Source organism: Cricetulus griseus, chromosome 5 (assembly GCF_003668045.3).
Source record: "Cricetulus griseus strain 17A/GY chromosome 5, alternate assembly CriGri-PICRH-1.0, whole genome shotgun sequence".
NCBI classification, from domain to species: domain Eukaryota; kingdom Metazoa; phylum Chordata; class Mammalia; order Rodentia; family Cricetidae; genus Cricetulus; species Cricetulus griseus.
In genome coordinates, this window is record NC_048598.1 from 52,784,661 (window position 1) to 52,811,161 (window position 26,501).

General features: G+C 41.3%; 1 protein-coding gene and 1 long non-coding RNA gene across 4 annotated transcripts in view; both read right to left on the bottom strand.

Annotated features, from left to right (window-relative positions):
- Nucleotides 1-17,914, bottom strand: part of Kif14 (kinesin family member 14) — a 67,016-nt gene extending 49,102 nt beyond the window's left edge. For 2 of the 3 annotated variants that reach the window (XM_027417476.1, XM_027417474.1), the window contains exons 1-8: nucleotides 17,848-17,914; nucleotides 15,149-16,327; nucleotides 12,782-13,036; nucleotides 10,685-10,772; nucleotides 4,691-4,789; nucleotides 2,674-2,726; nucleotides 1,938-1,968; nucleotides 1,269-1,376 (exon numbers count right to left, since the gene is read on the bottom strand). In XM_027417476.1, the coding sequence (XP_027273277.1) occupies nucleotides 1,269-1,376; nucleotides 1,938-1,968; nucleotides 2,674-2,726; nucleotides 4,691-4,789; nucleotides 10,685-10,772; nucleotides 12,782-13,036; nucleotides 15,149-16,221 (1,707 nt within the window). In that variant the 5' untranslated portion in view covers nucleotides 16,222-16,327; nucleotides 17,848-17,914. The other variant, XM_027417475.2, reaches the window with a different exon arrangement.
- Nucleotides 17,915-19,861: 1,947 nt separating this feature from the next.
- LOC118239028 lies at nucleotides 19,862-23,041 on the bottom strand. The gene is made up of 3 exons (XR_004770386.1): nucleotides 21,743-23,041; nucleotides 21,270-21,347; nucleotides 19,862-21,011 (listed from the first exon to the last, which is right to left on the bottom strand). It is a non-coding gene; the product is annotated as an uncharacterized LOC118239028 (long non-coding RNA).
- Between the last annotated feature and the right edge of the window lie 3,460 nt (nucleotides 23,042-26,501).

Sequence of the window (26,501 nt, forward strand, 5' to 3'; positions counted from 1 at the left end):
CCTAGCTTTAAAATCTTTTATTTTCTAGTATTCTAAAATTACTATCTATTGTCATATATTGCTAAGCTTTTATCAATGATATCATAAATTGTTAGCCATCTATTATTGGTATCATAAGTTACTGATCATATGCTTTTGGTTAAATACTATATTTTGATACATATATGATAAATATATATTTTGATAAATACCATATTACTACATATAACAAGTCATTAAAAGTTATTGTGAAATTTCCTAAAATCTATTTACACTTACAGTGCTATAATTATACGTCTACTTTTAGATTTGCCTAAATAAGTAAGAAAAACACAAAACAAATGCATTCACTGTCTTATCTGTGGAAATCACCACCACCAGCAAAACCCTTCACTCTGACTATGCACTTTGGACATGGGACTTATACAGAAATGACTCGAAAGCCTCCTCTTTGGGACTAACTTCCACAGTATTGAAAGGTGCTAAGCAAGCTGCCAAGGGAGGGAAACAATGAATAGTCCTATCCAGCTCTGACACCCATGAACTACAACCATGACCACAACCAGCATGCCAGATAGTGGCACTCGTCTGTATTTTGGTGGTAACCAACAACTCTCTAAGAAGACTACTCAACAGGAGGGTAATCAAGCCTGGAGACCCAGCCAATTACCCAGAGATAATGGGGTCCAGGATCTTAGAGGAGAATCCACCACTGCCACTTACTAAACCACATTGTTCCTAACTGCATTCTAATACTTAATCTTATATGCACAGAGACAAGTAGCTGTCACTCTTCATCAAAAAAGCTTCTCTTTGCTGAGAGACCCTTACAGAAAACCCCAACTGGTCAAAATGCAGAGAACAACTGATCAAAGTTGTGCCCAGCCCCAACAGGCACATGTACAACACGCCTGCACTGAAGGCTGGGGACACTGTGGAAGAGGGGGCAGAAAGACTGTAAGTCAGAGGACCAGGAGACCTGTTTAGGAGACCTGTCTCCTAAAATGACAGGAATTCTTCACCCATGATATCTCAATAATACAGTTGCCTAAACAAGACCTGAGCAGGGGCAGTACCTAGAGAAATGCTAATATGGAAAGGAAAACCTCATGAGACTCCACCCCTAAACAAAGAACTACAGGCAACTAAGGAATGCTGAGAGGGGAGAATTAGTCTTCTTCAGGGAGGAGAACTGTAACCTATAAGTGTGGGGGACTGGAGGAAGAAAAGGGGTAAATAATGCAATTATATTTTAATTAAAAAATACAATTAAATTACAATAAAAATACCTTGGTCTGGGTCATCACCAGGGTGAAAACAGAGTGGGATCGGGAGCTTTTGTCATTCATACCGGTAGCCGCAGTCGCTCTTTGCTTATTTCCCAGTTCCAGCCAACTCTGAGAAGAAAGAGGCAGACCAGGTGAGCCTACTGTGATTAATTTGGAAAAATTAATTAACAAAAAAACCCCTGACTTTTATATACATTTGTAACTTCCATGCATGCTTAATTTATAAAAAGAAATTACTGTTTATCTTTTAATAATTTGCAAGGCCATTGCCTCTTTTTTTTTTTTTTTTTTTTTTCTGCTTGTTTCTTTTACAGAAATCTGTACCAGGAAATAATGCCCTTAAGGGGCTTTTTCTAACCTGGTCTACAGTGAGTTCCAGGACAGGCTCCAAGGCTACAGAGAAACCCTGTCTCGAAAACCAAACCAAACAAACAAATAAAAAAATAAAAAAAAAAGGAAAGAAAAAAGAAGCAGCTTTTCTAATATTCTAAAGTGATACACTGTTCAGTATTTTAATTGAGAAAATCAACTAGTTAGGTTAAAGCTTAACATGCAGTTTAGTTCACAAGATTTTCTTTTTACTCATGACAATTTAGGAGAAATAGTTTCATGAATGTTTATCACTGTGCTCTATCTAGTTAAAATAAGATAAAATATAACCAATCTTACCTGAATATCAGAGTAAGAACTGACGACATTCCTATTTTTTAAGAAGTAAAAAGACATAAACAATTTTACTTTTGTTCTTATAAATTAATAACCTTTCAATAAACACTAACAATTATAATGAACTAACTCACAAACATCATTATACTAGATTTCTCTAAGTCATTTCTTAAAAGACAAAAATATGATAATGCCTTGAATTTTACCAGGAATTATGATGATTCTTTTTTCTACTAAAGCCCCTTGGGATTATAAATTATATTATAATATTACACTGTATAAGTACATACAGAATACACATGTATGGGCATGAGTACACACATGTCCAACAGAATCTATTTACTGAACAGAGCTGAATGTATACTGCACTACTTTTCTTTCCCTTAATGAAAAGAACTAGCATGCTGAAAGAGAGGGAATGACTTATGGCAGGTGTAAAACTCTTCACTCAGCCTTAAAGTCACTGGAATAAAAAGTAAATGCAAAGATCTTAAGTTGACAGGGGGAAGGATGAGAATAAGAGCAAATCTACATTTAATGCTCAGATTATATCAATACCTAGTATCAGGCATTTCACAGATACTTTGAAAGATATTGACGGTATGAGAAGAGAAAAGCAATTGTATAACAGGTTTCAGAGCTCGGATGGCAAATGCAGGGTGGGAAGGACCATGGTGGAGCATGCTCTCTCTCTAGTCATCTGCTCTCTCCCCCTGGAGCTGGCTGAGCAGACACTTACATTGACAGAGCTTCAACGTATGGTCCAGAAACAGGATGCTCTCTCACTCTCAGCTGGAGAAAGAAACAGTCCATCTTTAAGAATGGGACAAATATTTAGTAGGAAATACAATTCTAAATCTTTTTTTTATATATTCAAGTTTGAGATAGAGATTTATCTTTACTCTATCCAGAAAGAAATACAATAATAAAAGTCCAGAAAAAAAATTTCTCAGGAAATCTGTAAGGCACTAAGAAACATCATCAACAGAAATATTTAGTCTCATAACATAGTCTGTACATATCTTACTTCTTATTCTTAATTTAAATTCTGCAATAGCTGTTAAATATGCTCTTAAATCTCTCTAAAACAAATTCATTGTAAACTTCAGATATTAAAAATTTTCACCTATACTTTAAACTTTATCCAGAAATTTTAAAATGCAAAGAAATCATTCAAGACAATGCCATTTTAGGTTTCTCAATGTTGTCAATGGTGGACTTCATAACATTGGGGAAAGAGTGATTTTAGATTTTCATTTCTTGTGCTGAGAAGTCCTTCATAAAATTAAAACTTCAATTCTAACTGCAGTCTTTCTTTGTTTTTTAACTGAAATTTACAGTTATTTCACAGATGATCTCCCAAGCATCAAAGAAGCCATGCGGTGGTGGTGCATATCTTTAGTCCCAGAACTCAGGAGGCAGAGGCAAAAGGATCTCTGTGATTTCAAGGCCAGCCTGGTCTACAAAGCAAGTTCTAAGTCAGGCTCCAAAGCTACACAGAGAAACCTTTGTCTCGAAAAACAAAACAAAAATCAAATAGAGACTAGGGCACTAACTCAGAAAAGTGTTTGCCTCACAAGCAAGAAGACCAGATTCAATCCCTAGGACCCAAATGAAAATGTCTGGCACAATGGCACACACATTTGTAATGCCAGCACTAGAGAAGTTGGCTCACTGGGCTCACTGGCAGCTAATCTGGCCTAACTGGTGAGCTCTAGGCCAATGAGCAGCTGTCTCAAAGTAGGTAGACAATATTATGAGGATAATATTTGAGGCTGTTCTCTGGTCTTCACATGCAGGCAGACACACACTCATGTGTACACACACATGCATTTTAAATAATCCATTTAAATGATCATTCTACAACACTGGTTCTCAATCTTACTAATGCTGTGACTTTTAATACAGTTCCTTATGTTGTGGTGACCCCCAACACTATTTTAGCTGATACTTTATAACTGTAATTTTGCTACTGTTATAAATCATAATATAAATATCTGATATATGCAGGATACCTGATATGTGACCCCTGTGAAAGAATTATTTGACCCTCCAAAGGTATCGTGACCTACATGTTGAGAATTACTGTTTTAGAATACAACAGTTTCAAAACTTTTAGATTTTTTTGGCTTACAAACTATTAGAAATTACCTATTTGACTTGCACAGTCTTACTAAATCCTTGAACTAATATTTTACTTTTAACTTTTAGATAAAATTTGATTAAATTTTATTTATTTATTTACTTGGGTTTTTTTATTTTTTTTTTTTTTTTTTTTGAGACAAGGTTTTTTCTGTGTAGCCCTGGCTGTCCTGGAACTCACTCTGGAAGACCAGACTAGCCTTCAACTCACAGATCTGCCATGCTCCACCATGCCTGGCTACTTGATAGTAATTTAAAAATGAGTTGAATCTCAACTAATTTAATTTCAATTTGTGCTAATATCAATGTAGTTAAACTGGAGATGCCAAGCATTTGCTATCACATGAAAGTGCCATGTTCTCCAGAGAACTCACAAATACATGCTGTTATACAGACAGAAATAGAAACAAATGATGACAGGCAAGATGGCTCTGCAGGTAGAGTGCTTGTCCCCAAGTCTGACCACCTGAGTTCAATCCCTGGGATCCACATGGCAGGAGAAAATGGATTCCAGCAAGTTGTCCAGACCTCCTCATGCATGTTGTGGCAAGCACATGTACTGCTCTCCCCCATGAGTAAGTAAGTAAATGCAGTAAAAATGATTTAACTCTTACTGGTTGTTTTCTCTGCCCGTTTTCACCTTTACAAACCAGAAGGTCATGAATCTTCTCATTATAAACTTCAAAGAAGCTCATTTCGAGATGGTAGCTGACCTAGACGGACAGAGACAAAGCATCCAATTTGCTTTAAAATCCTTTGCATTTTTGTAAATCATATGCCTAACACAGATACAGATCTGGAATACATGAAGGGCTTTTACCACCAACATAACATAAAAAATGTAATTAAAAAATCAGGCAAAGAACTTGAACAAACATTGCTCTAAAAACCATACACAAATGGCAAACGAGCACACGAAGAGATGACCAGCATCACTGTCAGTGGGGACGTGCCAAACACCACAGTGAGCCAGCACTTCACACCCGTAAGGATGGCCATAGACAACAACAATAAATGGGGCTGAGTAATGGCTCAGCAGTGGAGAGCATCTGCTGCTCCTGCAGAGAACCTGGATTCGGTTCCCAGTGCCAACACAGCATCTTACATGGCCTCTAAAGGTGCCAGTACATGTAGGCAAACACTCATACACATAAGATAAAATAAAAAATTTAAATAAAGAAAAACTGACAAATATTGAGGATGTAGAGAGACTGGAATCCTCTCCCATTGGTAGCAGGGATATAAAATGGCAAAGCCACTGTGGAAAAAATTCCTCGAAGGTTAAGCAAAAATTTAGCTCATGGCTCACATCTCTACTCTTATACATCCAAAAGATTACAGAGTATTCAAACACAACTGTGTACCAGTGTTTATAGCAACACTACAACAGATACAAACAGCCCTTTGTACTAAGAAATGAAGTACTGATTGATACTTGCTATAACATGGATATATCTCCAACAAATGCTAAGTGAAAGAAACCAGACAGGTAGATTACCCGTTATATGATTCCATTTATGTGAAATTTCAAAGCAGGCAAATTCAGAGAAAGATAAGCAGATTAGTAATGCCAGAGTTTGGAAAAAGTAATAAGGAGACCTAACAATTTAGTGTGTTCAAAGTCTTCTTTGGGAGCAATGGAAGTCTTCTGGACTACAAAGAGACTGTGTTAAGAATTTACCACTGCAACCTGTGAGGTAGATCACCGGGAAAGGACACTTGCTGACAAGCCTGGTGACCTGAGTTCGATCTCTGGGACCTACATGGTGGAAGACAGAACAGACTCCCACAAGCTAGTTGTCTTCTGACCTCCACGAGCACATCGTGACACATCTGGTCCCATAGTAAATGAATACAATTTTTAAAAACTGCACCACTAACCTGTACACAAAAATGGTTAATGTTCTATGAATTTTATCTCCCTAAAACAAGTTTTGCATTTCTTCCAGTTAATGTCTAGATAAAGTCCAATTCAAGTCTATAAACATTTAAGCACCTACCTACCATGTGTGTGCCTTTAGCTTGTTGCTAAGGATGGAAAGAAATGAAGTACAAGGCCTTCCCCATTAGGGTCCCACTGCAGAGAAATCAAGATACTCTCCAAAAAGAAATAAATTTATTTATTTATTTATTTATTTATTTATTTATTTTCTAGACAGGGGTTCTCGGTAGTTTTGGATGCTGTCCTGGAACTAGCTCTTGTAAACCAGGCTGGTCTCGAACTCACAGAGTCCAATAGGAAATTAATTGAAAGTAATGGGAGAAAATCTTTGCCAGCCATACATCTGACAGAGGATTCATGCATAGAATATATACGAAGCTTTAAAAACTAAACCAAGAAAGTAAACAACCTGATTTTTAAAAAGTCTATGGAACTGAACAGATGCTCTCTCAAGAGAAAGAACACAAATGCTCTTTAAGTGTTCAATATCATTAGCCATCAAGGAAAAGGAAAAAAAAAAAAAAAAACTAGCCGGAGATTCCATCTTGCTCCAGTTAGAATGGTTATTATTCAAAAAAACAAAAACAACAAACGCTAGCAAGGATGTGGAGAAACTGTTACATTGGTAAGGGATTACAGCCACTATGGAAATCAGTGTGGAGGTTTCTCAAAAAGCTAAAAATGCAGCCAGGTGGGCAATGGTGGTGCACACCTTTAATCCCAGCACTAGGAAGGCAGAGGCAGGTGAATTTCTTTGAGTTCAAGGCCAGCCTGGTCTACAGAGTGAGTTCTAGGACTGCCAGGGCTACACTGAGAAACCCTGTTTTGAAAAAAGCAAAAGCAAAACCAAAACAAAACAAAAAGCTAAAAATGCAGCTGGGTGCACTCAGGAGGTGGAGGCAAGTGGATCTCAATGACTCTCTGGTAGCCTGATCTACAGAGAAAACTCCAGGACAGCAAAAGGCTGTTTCAACATAGAAGCTAAAAAGGAAACTGCAACATGACTGAGCTGTACCACTCTTGGGTGTATGTCCAAAAGACCCTGTACTCTACAGACAGTTCCACTTCCGTGTTCCCTGTGGCTCTACTTACAATACACTAGAATGAGCCTAGATGTCTATCAATGCATGAATGGATAATGAAAATGTAGTAATATATACAATGGAATTAAACTCAGCTATAAACATGAAATATGAAATTTGCAGGAAAATGGATGATCTGGAAAATATTATAATGAATGAGGTGACCCACTAAAAGAGGGAGGACAGTAGAACTCTGGACATGAAAAACGGGGAGTTGAGAAAACAGTTATGAACATGAACAGGTCCAAGCAGGGGGGGATAGGAGAAAGGAGGAGGGGAGGGAGGGGTAATTAAACTAAGGAGATATAAAAAGGCCATATGGAAATTCACTGTTTTATGAGCTTATTAAAATTATAATTGAAAACAGTGAATGGAGGTATATTCCATGATGAATAATGTTCCTCCCAGAAGCCATGGGTTGTTAAACAAAAGTCTTGGTGCCAGGTGTGAGATACCTCCCTACAAGTTATTGGATGGGGAAGCATTAAAGTCTCCCAAACCACACAGGCTCTTGGCATTGCTCAGTTGCCCACCAGAACTAGATGGTACAACCTTATTGCTTAGGAGACTACCACACTGCTACACAGAGAAAGCAAGCTGAACTGAGTTGGAAGCTCCCATACTAGCAAGCACTCAAGTGCCAGAGGCGTTATGTAGGCTGCTGGTGAAGGAAACTCATCAAGTCTTTCACTCAGTGTGAATCAGGTGAGCTACAATAATGACCTGCCAGACAAGCTGTACCCTCTAGTATAACAATGGCACAAATGGTTTGGGGGTAATTAGCCGTTTCATGGTTGGATCTGAGGCCTGCTCCACAGCAGGGAATTCATGCCTGGCTCCACAAACTGAGTCAAAGGCCGATGTATGGGGAGGTCATAGGTGCTAGGAGTGAACTATTATTGCTTTCCTAAATAGTCATGTTGTCAAACTGCCTTTAGCTCCTTGTCATACTTTGTCCACCTCAAGTACTAAGTGCCTAGCCAGTCTTTTATATGTAGTCTTATTCCCCTTCAATCCATTTCCATGTTGCAGACAGGAATATATATATGAAGGTCAATCAAAACTAAATATATGAAATTCCATAAAGAAATCTGTTACTTTTTTTGTTTTGTTTTTCGAGACAGGGTTTCTCTATGTAGCGTTGGATCCTGTTCTGGAAATCACTCTGTAGACCAGGCTGGCCTTGCACTCAGAGATCCACTTGCCTCTGCCTCCCAAGTGCTGGGATGCAAGGCGTGTGTTATCACTGCCTGGCTCAGAAATCTGTTACTTTTTAATGTTTATTGAAATATAAAATTGGCAGACGTGATAGTATATACCTTTAATACCAGCACTAGAGAAGCATAGGCAGAGGCATCTGGGGATCTCTAGGAGTTCAAGGCCAGTGTGGTCTACATAGCCAAGGTTTCATAGTGAGACCTTGTCTCAAAAACTTAACTAAACTAAGAGCTGGCTTAGCAGTTAAAGTGTTTGCTGCACAAGCAGGAGAATCAGAGTTTAGATGCCCAAACTCATGTAAATGCTGGTGGGCATGTGGTCCACCTATAATTCCAGCCTTAGAAAGTAGAGATGGGGTGGGGGGGACCGCTTCCCTCAACAAACCAGCTAGCAAAAATAGCTGTAACAGCAAGTTTTGGGTTTAAGAGACCCTGAATCAGGTTGGAGAGATGGCCCAACGATTAAGAGCACTGGCTGCTCTTCCATAGGACCCAGGTTCAATTCCCAGCATCCATATGGCAGCTCACAACTGTCTAACTCCAGTTGCAGGGGATTAGACACCTGCATATAGATATACATACTGGCAAAACACCAATGCACATAAAATAAATAATTCAAAAAGAGAAAGAGGGAGAAAAGGAAAGGGAGAGAAAGAGAGAGAGACCCCAAATCAAAGGATAATGTAAAAGAACGATCAATGAAGATTCCCAACATCAACTTTGGGCCTTCACACAGACACACATGTATACACGATGCACACCCTTACACATGTGCCCAAACACATATACATGTACATACACATGCATGCACCCGCCACACACAAACACATGAAAAGAACAAAAGTAAAAAGATTGCTTTTTTAAAAAAAGAACAAATAGGAATATGTTATTTCCCTGTTTAAAATCTTTCAATGGCCTGAAGATGCCTGCCCCTCTAGTTTCATCTCTTGACACCCTCCACCCTCAAATCCCACTCAAACCAAAGTAAACAATTTACAAATTCTCCAAGGCCCCTACTTTCTTATTCTTGTCTTTGTGCCAGCTGTTTGCTTGGGATGTCCTTCCTGCTTTTCTTTCCCAAGCCAATAGCTAACATAGATCCTTCAAATGCAAGTGCAGCTGTTCCTCCTCCTAAGAAAACTTGTCTTCAGCTCACTCACTTTCCTGTTTGCTGTGCTTTGAATGTGTCCCCCAAACGTTCATACTTTGTGGGAAAACCAAATAACCCAAATTCTCCTGTGCCTGCTATTTGGAGAGAAGACCTTTAGGAGGCAATTAGGGATGGGCAAGTTCCTCAGGTAAGACCCTATGATAGGACTGAGGGCTTTAAGAGCCAAGCCTACACCCACCTTTGTCATGTTATGATATAAGAAGGTCCACACCATGACAGCATCTTGACACTGGGCTTCCAGATTCCAGTACTGTGAGAAACTTTATTTTTATAAATTTATCTTTGCTATTGTGTTATAACAGAAAAGGGTCTAATACAATGTAACAACACAGCATTTGCTTGCTTATACTTAGCATGTAATTGGTTATACTTGGCTGTTAATGGTCCATGTCTTCTGTTTCTCTCTCCTGACTATAGAGACCCCATGCACCCAAGTCTACTGTAACAGTTTCCCTTATGCAAAGATGGAAAATATAAATTCTCAGGCTGCATTCCAGAGCAATTGACATGTGATCTCCAGGAGAGATTTAGCAAGACACATACACCTGCTCCCATCAGATCCCTGATGACACTCATGATCAACTGACTGACAAAGAGTTAGACACTAGACTGGCAAGCAGTGGCAGGTGCTCGGCAGATACTTCCTGAAAGAAAATGAGTACATGAAACAAGAAGCTACAACTGGGTTGTAGACTGACTAGAAAGGCCTGGTTTTTAAAGTCTGGGTTCCCACTCTGGCTTCACTACCCTTTGTTTCAAGTTGTCCAAGCGTTGTCTACTGTATTCAGCTGACTCTGTGCACCCACTTGACTCCAGAGATACATCTATGCCCACATAACCACCAACCACCCTGTAAGCCGATACACAGCACAAAGGAGAGAAGCAAGGAAAGGAACCAGGCATGGTATGCACATCTGCAGCCCAGGAACTCAGGAGGCAGTGGCAGAAGAAACGAGAATTCAAGGGCAGCATGAGCTACAACACAAAGCACAAAAGCAAAAGGTGGAGACGAGAGAGAGAGACCAGAGATTAGCCAACCCTCTACCGCTGCCCACCAAGAAGAACTCCTACATTTGGAGCCTCCTTCCCCTTCCTTCTCCATACTCCACCAAAGAAAGGTGATCTGGAGTTTAGAACACCATCTTTTAGACCTTGTAATGGGTCTTAGCGGTCATGTGATTTGAATTTGAGCATACCTCGGAGGTTTGTTTTTTGGCTACTTGAGCAAAAAGATCTTCACAAAATCTCGGAATTATTCCTGGTTCTTCATTAAGTCCCATCATCCTAGAAATACATTATGAACAAGAAGGAAGAGACATTGATCAGTTTTGGAAATCTCAAAATAATTCTTTTAGGAGAAATGGTCTGGGAAGGGAACAGAGAACATGCAATTCCATTGCTAATACCTAAGAATCTAGGCTCTGAGGCCAAATCTGCCCCATCTAAGTTTTACTTCTCTTCAAGGCTCATGTACCCCAGCTGGCCTCAAACTCACTATGTAGCCTTGAATTTCTTTTGTCGGGGGAGGGGGCTAGAATTGAACCTAGAATCTCATGTATTCTAGGCAAAGGTTCAACCTAAGCTACAGCCCCAGGCAGGTCTTGAACTTCTGACTCTCCTGCCTCCACCTCCCACATTCTGAGATTACAGGTATTAGCCACCAGATCCAGTTTATATATTGCTGAGTTAGCCTTACAGCCTCACATAAGATTCTTAGCCCCATTACACCTCAATTCAGCCTTTAAAATGGCAATGTCAGAAACGGAAAGGGTTACTGTGAGAGAATACAGGCAAAACTGTCATTGACGTCAATTAAAACTCAGAACAGGAAATATTCCCATAGCTACCATTCACAGGATGCTTTACTTCTATACTGTTTTAAGATTGTTGAGTTCAGGGGCTGGAGAGATGGCTCAGTGGCTAAGAGCACTAGCTGCTCTTCCAGAGGACCTGAGTTCAATTCCCAGCAATTGCACATGGTGACTCACAACCATTTGCAATGAGATCTGTCTCCCTCTTCTGGCATGCAGGCAGAACACTGTATACATAATACATAAATAAGTTTAAAAAAAAAAGATTGTTGAGTTCACAGAGTAATTGTATACATTTATGGAATACAGTGGTATATTTTAATACCTAAATACAATGTAGAATGGGCAAGGCGACATACAACTTCAGTATTTTTCCTTTTATTATACTGAGAATATTCAAAATTTCTGAGCTACTTTGAAATACACAATTTATTGGCACCAAGCACAATTACCATAGTTACCCTGCTGCATTATGTCTTATGTTTACACCTATGCTCCTGGGGTGTCCTGTCCTTCCTTCTGAGCATCCTTCTAACCCGCTAAAAGTCTATATTAAAATATCTTTAATAAAACCAGGTACTGTGTATGACCAAAATTTCTAGTCAGGTTTTTATCTAGTAACTTCACAGTTGTTCATACATGTTAATACAAGAAAGATTGATGTAAGAAGGTTTGAAGATCTGCCAAATATGAGAGACTAAGATGCCTTACAGTTCTCAGTACACACACACACACACACACACACACACACACACACACACACACACTATCCTCTTTGATTCAGTTTATGAAAGAAATATAAGTTAGGGCTGGAGAGATGGCACAGTGGTTACGAGCACTGGCTGCTCTTCCAGAGGACCTGGATTCAATTCCCAGCACTCATATGGTGGCTCACAGCCATCTTGTGACTCCAGTCCCAGGGAATCCAACACCCTCTTCTGGCCTCCTCAGGCACCCAATATGCATATGGTATACAGACACACATGCAGGCAAAATACCCATACACATAAAAAATTAAGTTAAAATAAATTATGTAAGTTACAGCAAAACAGAGACAATTATATCTACAAGGAAAATTACCCGTGTAAAGTACAGCCTAGAGATTCAAGTGTCTGCCTAAGTATACAGACTTAGTCTAGAATAATGGAGGAGACCCAAGCCCAAATCTGTATGATGTCAAAACTATAGTCTTCAGCAGGCAAGATGGCTCAGTGGGTGAAAAGGCACTGTGGACAAGCCTGGTGACCTGAGGTCAATTCCCAGAGTCTAAAAGCAGAAGAATCAACTGCACAAAGCTGTCCTCTGACCTCCACAAATATGCCATGGCACATGCACCCAAGCACAAACATTATGTGCATACACACAACAACTTTAAAAAAATTTTAATTAAAAAAAAAAAACCAAAAGTATTCTTTCTATAGCCACGATGCTGACAAAAGAAAATGTAAACCTTTCTAGATAGTTGCATAATATATCACTTACGTGTACGACTTTCCAGAGCCAGTCTGGCCATAAGCAAAGAGACAGGTATTATAGCCTTCAAAAGCTCTTTGTAGGAGTGGCGCTGCCAGCGACTCATACACAGTAGTCTGGCTAGCATAGCCAGGATGACAGTCATCAAAAGACCAAAACAAAACATCGTAGATGAAACTATAAATTTGTTTCATATCGGGATGTTCCACAGTTATTTCTTCCCCGTTCCTGAAGACAATCTGGGATGCTTTCTCCATCTTCTCTCTTTGGAAAGAAGCACACAGAACAAAGTACCTGTCATTATTATGAAAACCATCTCCACAGAACACAAGAAGGGCCCCTTGAAGCTTAAGGTCACCGTTCCCTCAGGGCAAGACAATTCTCTAGCTTTCTGTAGAAAATCAGGAAACCAAGGTCAGTGAGTCTCGAAAATGTGTGCTCTGTCTCAAGTGCAGCTCTACAAGGGAAACCAATTTCAAATTCCTTGTTCAGAAAACCAATTTTTAAAAGTTTTCTATGGAAAAATAGACATATCCTATGTCTATGTTTCAATTCAAATCATGAAATGTCTTTTTATATTACAAAAAGGATGGAGATAGAAAGCTATGTAAAGGTGGCATAAAATATGAATACAATTTTAATGAACCTGGAGTAACAAATTTAAATCTGAAGTGTCTTCGGGCTCCTAGTTGTCACTGTTAATACAAAGGTCCTTCCTTGCATGAGAGTCCCTCATCAAAATTTCCAGTCTTCATGGTACACCCTTCTATCCCAGACTTACAAAATCTTCACTTACTCAGTAGAAAAACACTGGCCCAAATGTCAGCCTCTTCACCCTTCCCACTCCTTCCCCCAAGAATCTGCTTTAAAATCTCATTTATCCTGCAAACCATCTGTCTCATCAATCTGGTGAGGGCCACCCCACCCCCACCCCCAGCTTTCAGAGCCTCTCCATGAGCCTGGAGCCAGACACTTGGTCCATTACTTCCCAAGTTCTTCCAGTTGTAGTCATCCACCATGGGGCTCTCTTTCTATTGCCCTCTTCCTGGCGTGGCTCTGAAGCTCTTGTGAGCTTCTTGACTTTCTCAGATCAGCTCACCCTATTTTTGCTAAAAAGACCTTTACGGAACTTACTACCTTACCTCTAACTACTTTTCAGTTCAAATTCTAAGTTCCTTCACTGAAACAGCCGTCACCATGTACACTCCTGGGTTACTTAGGCACAGGTCACACTGCTGATCCCGTGACAAGTTTACTGTTTTCCCTTAAAGCATTTAAAAGTAATTCTATTGCACATTCATGTTTTATATCTACCTTTTATTTTTTATTTTTTTCAAGACAGGGTTTCTCCGTGTAGCCCTGGCTATCCTGGAACTCACTCTGTACACCAGGCTCATCTTGAATTTAGGAAACTGCCTGGGATTAAAGGCATGGCAACCAGACCTAGCTGATTATTTTTTTAAATCTTATCATTAATCTGTGACTATTCCAACCACAATCACCTTTAGAGAGACATTCCACACCATCAAAATCAAGTATGACAAGCCTCTGCATTTTATCACCACTACATATCAAACTCAGGTGACACTGTTGATAATCACCATTCTGGAACATTTTTTGGGAAGACCTCTCTGGGGAAGCTATGAGCTGGTATGGCTCTTTTTAAAGAAAAGGTAGACATTACCAACCACTACAAATCATGAATTTGAAAGGAGACTGCATTAGAGAATTCAATGACTCACTCAGCAACAACCCTTTAGGGACGAAATCTCACTCTTGTAGCCTTGGCTAGCCTGGAACTTGCTATGTAAGCCAGGCTGGCCTTGAATTCAAAGATCTACCTGCCTCCACTTTCCAAATGCTGGGACTAAAGGCATGCACAATTATGCCTGGCTCAGTTTCTAAAAGCAATGTAGCTAGGAGCACAGATGCAAAATACAGATTTTAACTTGTGTAGTCTATCATAAAAAGAATCAATGTAGCCGGGCTTTGGTGGCGCACGCCTTTAATCCCAGCACTCTGGAGGCAGAGGCAGGCAGATCTCTGTGAGTTCGAGGCCAGCCTGGTCTCCAGAGCGAGTGCCAGGATAGGCTCCAAAGCTACACAGAGAAACCCTGTCTGGAAAAAAAAAAAAAAAAAAAAAAAGAATCAATGTACTACAATTAAGACTAAACATTAGTGGGCTGGAGATGTGGCTCAATGATAACGCACCTTCCTACCTAGTGTACACAGTGTTCAACTCCCAGCACCACAGGAAAATGCCAACAAGGTTAAAGACACACGACTACTACACTGGCTCTCTAAAAGCAGAGAGGAATCAAAGGCACAGCATGGCCTGGGACTGACTTAGCCCGAGAGCTGAAACCCTGAACATACCGTTTGCTGAAAGGCCTCACTCGCACGGCCACCGTCACTTGACTATTTTCTGCCCTTACAGGGTCTGCTTCTGTGAAGGTATTCTGAACTGCAGATTTTTCTTCTGGAGGGAGTGTGCTTTCTTGTGAGTGGTCCCTTTTATTTGCAAGAAGAGCACTTTTTGGCCTCTGTTTAACCTGAGGGCTTGCTAGCCTGTTTTTCAGGGTTGATACAGCTGGGCTTTTAGGTGGAGGCAGGGTATGCCTTGGTGCCAATCTATGTTCTGGAACACATTGCACCGGGGTCCTTGTTTCTAAGTTTCCAACTTTATGGACAGTTTTTGCAATGTCCTTCCCTGTACTTCCATGGTGTGGCTCTCCTGCTCCTGACACTTTGACATCCAGCTTGTTCTCAACCGGTTTCACTGCTAGGTGACCTGATCTCACAACACCAGTTTGACACTGGGAACCAACGGGCATTCTACCGTTTGAGTTCTTAACTGTCCCCCTTTCGTTTGCCGTACTGAGGGCAGGAAATATGTCTTTGCGTTTTTCACCAACCATCACTCCAATGTCATTTGAGTCTTCCATGGAAACCACAGATGACACTACACCAGTGTTGTTATTTACAAGCTTTGCTTTTGTCCTAGTTCCCTGTGAAGCACAGTTATTTTCTTTGTCACCTCCCACAGTATATGTTGTTTCCAACTTTTCCACAAAATCTGTTTTAGGATGACGACGTTGTAACCTAAGACTTGTATCTGCTGTTTTTGTAGTAGTGTCTCCCAGCTCACTACCAAGTAAAGATGATTCTTTGTTCCAAGTAGCCCTTCTCTGAAGGGTCAGTCTGCTGGAGTCAGGGGTGATGGGCGTCTCTCTTGTTTTTTTACAGGCAGAGATAACATAAGTGCTATTTATGTCTCTGGCTTTACTTCCAGCACTCAATACTGGATCGTGATTTTCACTCTCTGACATATTTGACTTCAAGTATATTTTAAGTCGGTTGCTGTGGGTGAGGCCACTCAGTGATGAGGTCTTCTGACAGCCTTCCAGGGTATCACTGCTGTGTCTGTTAAGCGAAGTGTGTACTGACATCTTGGCACCAAGTTATTTAAAAAAGGGTGAAGAGTCTAAGCACTTTAGGGGCTTGTTTGATTGCTGGCCATTCTGTACTTTTCAGTCTCCAAAAATATTTGATCAACTACAAAAAAGAAAACCGGAAAACAGTTACTACAAATTTCACAAACAGTGAGGTTCTCCCACTACAGAAGTGAATTCTCAGAGGTATGCATTAGACTGAATCACACCTCCGCCTCCACTTCATCTCCATGAAGCTTTGGACTATCTCTGCCCTCAAAGGACTTTCACTCATTACTCAACAAATATTTACTGTCGGTACATGCCAGGCACCCACAGACACCTGCAGAGGGTCTTCAAACACAAGACCTTCCAGCCTTATTTCCGTCATCTAGGAGCTCACAGGTAACTTATCTCAAGAGAAATGAGTCAAGTGGTTTAAGAAACACAGAATGTGTATGTGAGCATGCTCCAAGTATCCCCAGCTTGGAATCATAGCATTGAATCAGAGTCTGAAGCCAAGGTTTCTGAATACTTGTTAAATGTATGTTAAATACAGGAATGCCTACAAAGCAGATCAACATGATGTCACAAGGCAGGCTTCCCCAATAAGTAAGTACCACGGGCATTACATACTATAAACTGTATGTATAGCCAAGTGTGATGGTTCAGACCTGTAATTGCAGCCTCAGGGAGGCTGAGGTGGGAGAATGGAACTTTCAAGGCCAGCCTGACCATGTATATGCAAGCAAGACCCAGTCACCGATGCCTATTCCCCCCTCAAATTAGATACATGGACTGTCTTTTATTCATTATACAACAAACTAGACAGGCATGTGTGTAAATATAGGCCAACAATATCTATTAGGCATTACTTAATAAAGAACAGTGGGAAAGCACATGCCTGGCTGTTGACCGGTTCTTTATCGTGACCCTTAAGTGGATGTAAACAAGTCTTTAATATTGGATTCCTGAGTCTGCCTTACAAAATGACGTTGATTCAAAGTATTTCAGACATTATTACAAATCAAGGAACAAATGACCAGAAGCTCGTTTTAAAAAGATTTTTAAGGTTTGACATAATTAAGAGTCATCGTTACTTACAACAACAACAACAACAAAAAGGGTCCAATTATAAGCATCTACTGCTAAACTTTCAACAGAAACTACAGAACCCGCCCATTATGAAGTGAAATTAAGGACAATAGATCCCTGGGTCTTAGAAATCCCAAAAGCCATCTGCTCTTTGCACAAATCAACATGTTTTTTGTTTGCAGAGTTTCGCCATCAGCTTTCCAAGAGGAATGGAAGGAAGGCAAGAAAAGTCAGACACGACCACAGGCCGCGGCTCCCGGAGACTGAAGCCGCCACGCCAGGCTGTGACAGTGTACCTGGACCCCACCGAGTCCGCAGCTGCACGTTCCGCGGCGCTGCCTCGGCTTCCGGACGGACAGAGGAGCGCCCCGCGCCCCTCGCCGGGGACTCTGGGACAGGAGGAGGCCGAGCCGCGCCCACCCGCGCACCCCCGCCTGCTGGACTAGCAACCGCAGGCAGCGTTCAAGGTCCACCGGCCGGCTGGGCGAGCAGCTTCAGCGCGCTCTCGGCCCCGAGCCTCCTTCCTCTCCCTAGACCCTCAGCACTCACCATTCCCGGAGCAGGCTCCCGCGGCTGCAGCAATTTGAATGCATGTCTCGCCTCCTGATTGGTTGCTGGACGCGCGTCAAGCACCGCCCCTTCGCTCCTCCCCACCCCCCGGAAGCGTAGCTTCTCCCGCGAGACCGCCCCGCCCTTGTCTCCTAGGCGACGACGGGAGCCTCCTTTGGGCTCAACCCCAACACAGCGGCGCAAAGAGCTTGGAGCTGGGAGGTACCCCCAGAATGGGAGGGCACTCACCTGAAGGGTTTATAGAAGCCACAGTCTTACCTCGAAGATTTATCGTGAATGACCGTGTGCCCCACGTTAGTTACAATAACACTTCTGGTATTTCATACGCAAGTCGTTGAGTGATGACATGGACTAAGTGTCTTAGATGAATTAAAAATATTTAATCCTGAAAATCTTATGAGGTGTTAACGTTATCCCGGTCTGTAGATGAGGAAACGAAGTTTGGTGTTTACAAACTTGTGAATGATCTGACCACTGGCTGAAAGTCTAAAGCTGTTGCAGAAAAGGTTTCAATTAAGTTTTTTAAGCCTGAAAAAAAGGTAATCCCTAAAATAACCAGCTCAATAGACTGATTCTAGCCTAATATGTATTCCAAATTAACAGTATGAAGATAATTGAAATTATTCAGTAAGACAGAAAAGGAAAGCAGAAGTAGATTCAGCTGTATGAAAAATTACACGATAAAGTAGTCATTTTTTTCTAACACTTTTATTTGTTCCTTGACAATTTCTTTCTTTCTGTTTTAAGTATATGGGTGTTCTGCCTATATGTATGTCTGTGCATCGTGTGGGTTCCTGGTGTCCACAGAGACCAGAAGAGGTCTTTGGATCCTCTGCTACTGGAGTTCCAGATGATTGTGAGCCGCCATATGCGTGCTGGGAATTGAACCCAAGTCCTCTAGAAGAGCAAGCAAGTGCTCTTAACCACTGAATCATCTCTCCAGCCCTCATTCTTCAATTCCTAAAAAATCTTAAAATATATCTATGGGGAAACTCGCCAAACAAAGTGTTTATCAGATCAATTGTGAAAGTGTTCATTTAGTTAGTAGTAAGAAGATGTGATGAGGAAAAAGACTAATAAACTCAATACATGAGAAGTTTAAAAATCAAATATAACTCAAAACAAGTGTAAGATAACTAGGAAAATATGATATATAAGTAAAAATCTCTTCAACTTAGATGATAATAACTTGATAATAGACTATAACCTGGGTAAAGATGCTTCATTACAAAAAAGAATTCACATACATACAAAAATAATTCATATAAAACAAAATGCAAGCATTCCAGACATTAAAAAATAAGTATGTATAAAAAAATCTTCTTAAAAAATTCTTCTTAAATTTTGGGGTTTGTAATTTTGTACAAAAATTCAAAGTCTAAATTTTTAGTCATGTTCATTGGCATATTTCTTGAGTTCAGAGGCCATGTCTATTCAGTGTCTCTCTAGAGTTCAGTATAGGGCCTGATATATAGTAAGTGCTCAGTAAACATTTGTCAAATAACAAACCCTTCTAGACCTGTAAAAACATAAGGATATCCATACATCCAGACTTAGTAATGGTATGAAAGAAATTTATTTTGAACAAAAATTCACAAGAATATTTCCTATTTTTATTAGGTACAAACTTGAGAAAGTCTAAATGCCCAATCACAGTAGAATGCTATGAACACTAGAAAAATGAGGAAAAAAATAATAAATTAAATTATAGTTATTGTGTCCTTTTAAACTAAATAGTTACTGAGGTGGGTGTGGTGGCTCCCACCTATAATCCCAGGATTAGGAGATGGAGGCAGGAGAATTGCTTCAATTTTGAGGCCAGCTTAGGCTACACAGTGAATTTCAGGGCAATCTGGGCTAGAATAAGACATTGTCTTAAAAAGAAAAAAATCCTAAAAAGTTGCACAGGCCGGGCGTTGGTGGCACATGCCTTTAATCCCAGCACTGCAGAGGCAGGCAGATCTCTGTGAATTAGAGCGAGTTCCAGGACAACCTCCAAAGCAATACAGAGAAACCCTGTCTCAAAAAGAAAATAAAACAAAAAGTTACACAGCAATTAAAAATTAAATAGGGGAAGGCAATAATTAGACCTAGTCACAATGTGTGTGCTCCACCAGACTGCAAGCTTGAAATGGTGGCCCTGGTGACTGACAGGAAAGCCTCATAAGACTGTCACAGAACACTAGTCACACCCACTCTACTCTCTTTCTGTTCCAGATTCGGGATTTAATTCCACTGGATGATATTCCACAGAATCCGGGGCCAGCTGGAGTCACCTCTAGGTTAGACAAGGCAGATATGGCTCTCTTAGTTATTTCACTGTGACAGCACTTTTCCGTGCAAATCCTGTCCAAAGTGGACTAGCAGGGGAATCACTCAGAGACTGAGTGACTCCGGCTCTTCATCCAAAAATTGCAGATGAGAAAGCTGCCCATCCCAAAGAGTCAGAATGAGGATTAACGTAGTGTTTGGTAGCTTAGAGCCTGGTGCAGGATTAATACAAATGTTAGTTCCTCGACTGTATGGCCTTAATGTAACTCTCTACAGTGTGGAACAGCCATATTCAAGTTCAGTGGTGCATTTGGGGGCTTTCTAATAGTAATGACACATTTAATGAAAGATGAGGATTGTGATTTTAAGCCCTAGAAATAAACAATGAGAAAATGTAAGTGTTTTTTATAATGGACTCTCTCTGGTCTCTTAAAAGACAACAAGAAAATACTTTTGGGGCCAGGCACTCCTCATGAGTCTTGTTCATGTATAACCAAATTGTTAAGAAGCACAGGCCATTGTGCACTTTTCTTTGAAGAGGGACAAGAAGGAGTCTAGCAAATGAAAATTTGGCCAATACCAGGTGGGTAGGGTAAACCATAATTCATTTCAAGCCTCAGTTCTCGAGTAGTGGTCAGCCACCGTCTTGACTTGGGGATATGGTGCCTTCTCCAACATTTGAAAGCCCCTGACAGGTTAGAAGGGCGACTTTGTTAGTAGCAGCAGAGCAGCTGCTTACACAGCTCTATGTTTTCAAGTTTGACTCATTCAAGTAATAGTTGCTTTGGGAGATTAGAGACAGTGGCCCACTGTCATTATTTTACTTGTCTCACCTTTGGTAGTGGCAGGGGTGGCTTGGCTGTTGCTGACTCCTAGAAAGAATCAAATTACAAGACATGCACAAAATATGTTTTTAAAATATGCTTTTATGAATATAAACATAATTATAAGAACCCTATCAACGTCAACTAAATCAACCACTCACATAGCCAGGAACCAAGGTAACTCTAATAATATATTTTCCTTAGCTTCCTATTCCAGCTGCAAAGCAGTCTTCACTTATGTCATTATCTAGTTCCCCCCTCAGAGAAACAGGTACCCCACTACTTAGGGCCATTCTGCGCCTTTACCTTGTCTTCTCCGTTGCCCCCAGTGACCTCCCACATCAGTTTTCTCCATCTTTCCTCCATCTCTGACATCTTTCTCATCTGAAAAACGTAAGACGCTTGCCAGCTGCTCCAGCTGTGTGTTACTTTATCACCTCATGACCAGGCTTTCCTTAGGGAGGGGTGCCCAAGCCTAGAGGTTTGGGGGCACTTTGGATGCACATGGGAGAGGCTTGGCCAGGGCTGTTTGACTAGGCAAGTGAAAGAGGTTCAATCCGGACAAGAGAACATGAACCAAGGTTCTAAAGCGAACACTGAGACGTGAAGCCTGTAAGACCAAGGGGCAAGTAGAGGACACTGGGCCCCAAGCAATTAGGATCCCAGTAAACAAAAGCACAGAGTTAGCAGGGAAGAACTGAGGTGCAAACAAGTACAAATCTCGGACATTTTCCAGGAACACCAAGATGCTGTCCACAGCTGTCATCCTGGGTGCTGACCTTAAGGTATGTATTTGGGTCAAGGACATAGTAGGGGCAAGCACAAGACACGGCTCTCTTCAAGTTTCCGGAAAGCCTTCTCTATGTATGTCCCATCGGTTCAGGGCCAGCTAACTTCTGCGTCGTCTACTCCACCATGAGTGAGCCTGTCATGAGGGGAAAGGAGGCTGTGAAGAAGGGGGCTTCTACGTTACCAGGGTTCTGCTCTACAAAACTGAAGGTGCACCTTCACCAATGTCTCCAGCTGCTGTGAAGCCAACTCTGTCAAAGCTGCCCTCTCTGACATTTAGTGCATTTCTCTGTTGTTTTCTGAAGTATGCTCCTCACATCCTGGCCTCCCACACCTCCACCCAGGGCTCATGGCATTGCTCTCCTCAAATGAAGTGGAGGACTCAGGGACCAAAGAGGAAAAGAGCTTTGAAATTGGTGCCTTTGTTTTCTAGAAGAATGAAGTAGAAACTGTGTGGCTGTCCACTTGGATATGAGGACACAATGGCTGGAGAAAGGCCACACCACACCCTAGGGATGAGAGGGTAGTGAAGGAACCTGGATCTTCCATGACAGCAAAATCTGCATCAAATCCTAAACAACTTATCCCCTTACCTTTTAAAAACATAAAGCAAGTGTCTGATTTTAAAAGCCTTTTATGTACATCTTTGCATGCACACATGTATGTGTGTGCCTCCCAATCTAACTAATACAAATCCATTCTTTACAAAATAAATATAGCTTGGCAGGCCTGTGATTCCTCCTCTGTCTCTCCCCTGCAGCTTCACTCACTACTCAGCTTGCATTTTATTTTCAGCCATTTGGAAGTGGCCCATTGTTCTGAATGCTTCATCTGCATGTGCGTCTTGGTGCCCAGGTTGCTGTCAGGAAGCAGATATACTCACCCTACATCCGCCTTCCCCGCCAAGACTCCCACTCAGACAAATTCTAAAACAGGTTTTAGAAATTTTGCGGCATGAACCGGGCTGACAACCGATGAACTCTTTCCTTGAGAAAAACCCATCCAAAGGCAGGCATGGTTGAGCACACCTTTAATGCCAGCACTTCAGAAATAGATGCAGGAGATTGCTGTAAAGTTCAAGGCCAGCCTCGTCTAGATCTAGCCTGTCTCAGCAAGTACACAAAACAAATCTGCAATGTAATCCCCAAAATAAAAGTAAGTAATTTTTAAAAATCCCACTAGATGGCACCAAACTGAAAGAAACCATGTAGAGCCTAGCAGCACACAAGCCTACAATAAATCGCCTTCATTAGCAGTCTTTTGACACACACACACACACACACACACACACACACACACACACAATCTGTTATAATTGAGTTCATTTTACAGTTTTATTTTCAGTGCTGGTGATCAAACCTAAGTCATTGCACGTGCTATTCACAAGTTCTATCTTAAAGCTGCATCAATAGCCCTTGGGTCTTTTGAAACAGGTGAAACAGGATCTTACTATGCTGCTGAAGCCAGCCTTGAACTCACTATTCTGCCTCAGCCTTCTGAGTGCTGGGATTACAGATTGGAGCACCAAGTCCATGCACAAGTGCTGGCTGGTTTTACTCCTTTGTAGGTATTTGCACTTACTTACCTTTTGAGGTAAGACACCCTAGGATGTTGGAAATTAAAAGTCTTACAGTCCGAGGTCAAAGGAGAGGTATTGATGAGTCGTAAGAGCACCACAACCGCTGGAAGGGCCTTATATGAGTCTTTTTACTGCAGTGTCCTCACCTGTGAAACAAATGCCTGGATCAAGTCCATTCCTGGTTCAGGATACATCCATGACCAAATATCACCCTGTGTCCCTGTGACGTAGGTACACACGACTAGTCTACAGGCACAAGAGGCTGGGTTTCCACACCAATAACTCACCATGTACCTCATGCCTATTAATCAGGACACCCAGGGTCACTGCTCCTCATCTCTTCCTGGAACAGATAGATGTTTTCATAGACTTTCTTGCAAAAGAGTCAAATCTATACAGGTGAAGATTGTGGCAGATTCCAATTGTTTGCTTTGTTTTGTTTTTATTTTTCTGAGACAGGACCTTACCCTGTAGCCCAAGCTGGTCAGAACTTGTGGCAATTCTCCTGCCTCAGCTTCCCAAACGTTGGAATTACAAGTACACCCACTTTAATGAGACTTTTGTGATTTCTTAATGAGGCAATCTAAGTCATTTAGCAGGACTGCCTGTCATTTTAAAAGAAGCAATTATGTTAGGCAGTAATCCCTTTTAATGCATAAATGAAAGAACTCAGGGATTAGCAAATGTTACAGAATGCGCTTTTGCTCTTTTACTCCAGGGACAACACACAACACACACACACACACACACACACACACACACACACACACACACACAGTGCTTTCCTCTGTTGTTTTCTGAAGTATGCTCCTCACATCCTGGCCTCCCACACCTCCACCCAGGGCTCATGGCATTGCTCTCCTCAAATGAAGTGGAGGACTCAGGGACCAAAGAGGAAGAAAGCTTTGAAGTTAGTTCCTTTAGTTTCTAGAAGAAAAATAAAAGTTCAGAGGGAAAAGGTAGACCGGTTAATTTAAGAAAAGCTGGCTAGCAACAAGCTAAGCTAAGGCTAGGCACTCATAATTAAGAATAAGCCTCCGTGTGTGATTTACTTGGGAGCTAGGTAGCAGGCCCTTCAAAAAGATCAAAAAGCTGATTGTTTCTAATTTAAATAAAAAATTAAATTAAAAAAGATAAAAAAGCAGGAAAAGAGTAAAAAAACATTTCACACAATAGAATGCCCTCATATATATATATATATATATATATATATATATATATTGAAATTTATTCTTTTCTCATAAATTGCACCCTAACTGCAGTTTCCCCTCTCTCTACTCCTTCCAGTCCTCCAACCCCCACCCCCACCCCTGGCCAGATCCACTCCTCCATTTCTCTTCAGAAAAGAGCAGGTTTTCCAGGACTATCAACTGAACATGGCATGACAAGTTACAATAAGACTAGGCATGTCCCCTTATATCAAGGCTGGATGAGGCAGCTCAGTAGGAGGAAGAGGGTCCCAAAGGCAGGCAAAAGAGCCAGAGCCAGTCCCCGTTCCCACTGTCAGGAGTCCCACAAGAAGACTAAGCCACACAAACATAACACGTATGTAGAGGACCCAGCACAGAACCCTACAGGCTCCATGATTGTTGCTTCAGTCTCTGGGAGCCCCTGGGAGCCCTGGTTAGTTGATTCTGTGAGCTGTCTTCTCCTGTTCTCATGGCATCCTGGACCCCTCTAATTCCTACACTCCTCCCAGCCCCTTCCCTGGGATTCCCCTGGCTCCCCCTAAGTTTTCCTGTGGGTCTCTGCATCTGCTCCCATCAATTGCTGTATGAAGCCTCTCTGATGGTGATTTCAATAGGCTCTGATCTGTGAGTAAAACAGAATGTCATTAGAAGTCACTTCATTGACTTTTTTTTTTTTTTTTTTTTTTGGCTAGTCATGTTTGATTCTACCTCAGGTCTCAGAGCCATCTAGTCTCAGGCATAGACTCCCTCTTGTGGCATGGGCCTCAAGTTGGACCAGTCGTACATATGTTGGTCACTCCCACAAGTTCTGCACCAGCATTTTGCTGTTATTTGTTTGATTATTGATTGATTATTTGTCTTCTGAGACAGGATTTTCTGTATAGCCCTGGCTGCTGTCCTAGAATTTGCTCTGTGGACCAGGTTGTCCTTGAACTCAGAGATCTGCCTGCCTCTGCCTCCAGAGTGCTGGGATTGAAGACCTGCACCACCACCACCTGTCCAATTGGTAAGATTTAAAAAGTGTGCTCAGCCCCAAAGCTTAGTCAGCAACATCTTTTGTACTCAAAGGAAATTCTGAGTCCTTCCATGAGTTCTTGTAGAAAGAAAAAGTTTTTTAATTTGTTCTTTGTGCATGTATGTGTGCATGATGGTGGGGACATGTGTGTGTTCATGTATGTGTGAATGATGGTGGGGATGTGTGCCTCCATACCTATGTGGAGATCAAAGGACAACTGTGTGGATTTAGTTCTCTCCTTGCACTTGGATCGCAGTCAGAGCCACCTTGCATGAACCATGAGTGTCTTTACTCACTGAGCTATCTCTCCAGCCCCAGAACAAGTGTCTGTGGACCAGCTGTGAAGTTTTAGCAGGCACCTTCTTTTCTGCTGTGCTCTTTAAACATGTCCAGGATCACGCCTGACATCCTGTTGAAGATGTTGCTGATTCCTCCAATTAGAAGTGCCATCATTTGCTCCGGTGGCAAAGGAAACACCTGGAGTCACTTTCCTGGTCAACAGATGCAAAAGGAAGCCTCAGATGATTTCAATAAGGGCATGAAATGTGTGTAAGCCATTCATCTGTCCCTTAAATAGTTGGTAATCTAATTTCTTTGTAAAATTCAGTCCTTGTCTGGATGTTTGAAAGCGGTTGCAACGACACACATTATATTGTATTTATAATCATGGTTTGAATTGTTATGTTCATATGTCTATTTTCTCACTTGAGAAACAGTGTGAAAGGGGCTCTGTCCAGTAGTTTCTCCTCCCACTAGTAGTTATAAAAGCACAGCTGCCGAGTAAGAAGCCACCTGCATTAAAAGAATTGGGCATCGTGTCAGCTTTTGCAGAGGGGAAACTGGGCGCTTCTTCAACCTTCCAGTCTTGAAAATAACTCCACAGCCATCCATAAGCCTTTACCCATTTACAGAAGGGTTTGTTTTTAAATCCAGACCATAGTCAGTTCTCTGACTCTCCCAGACAA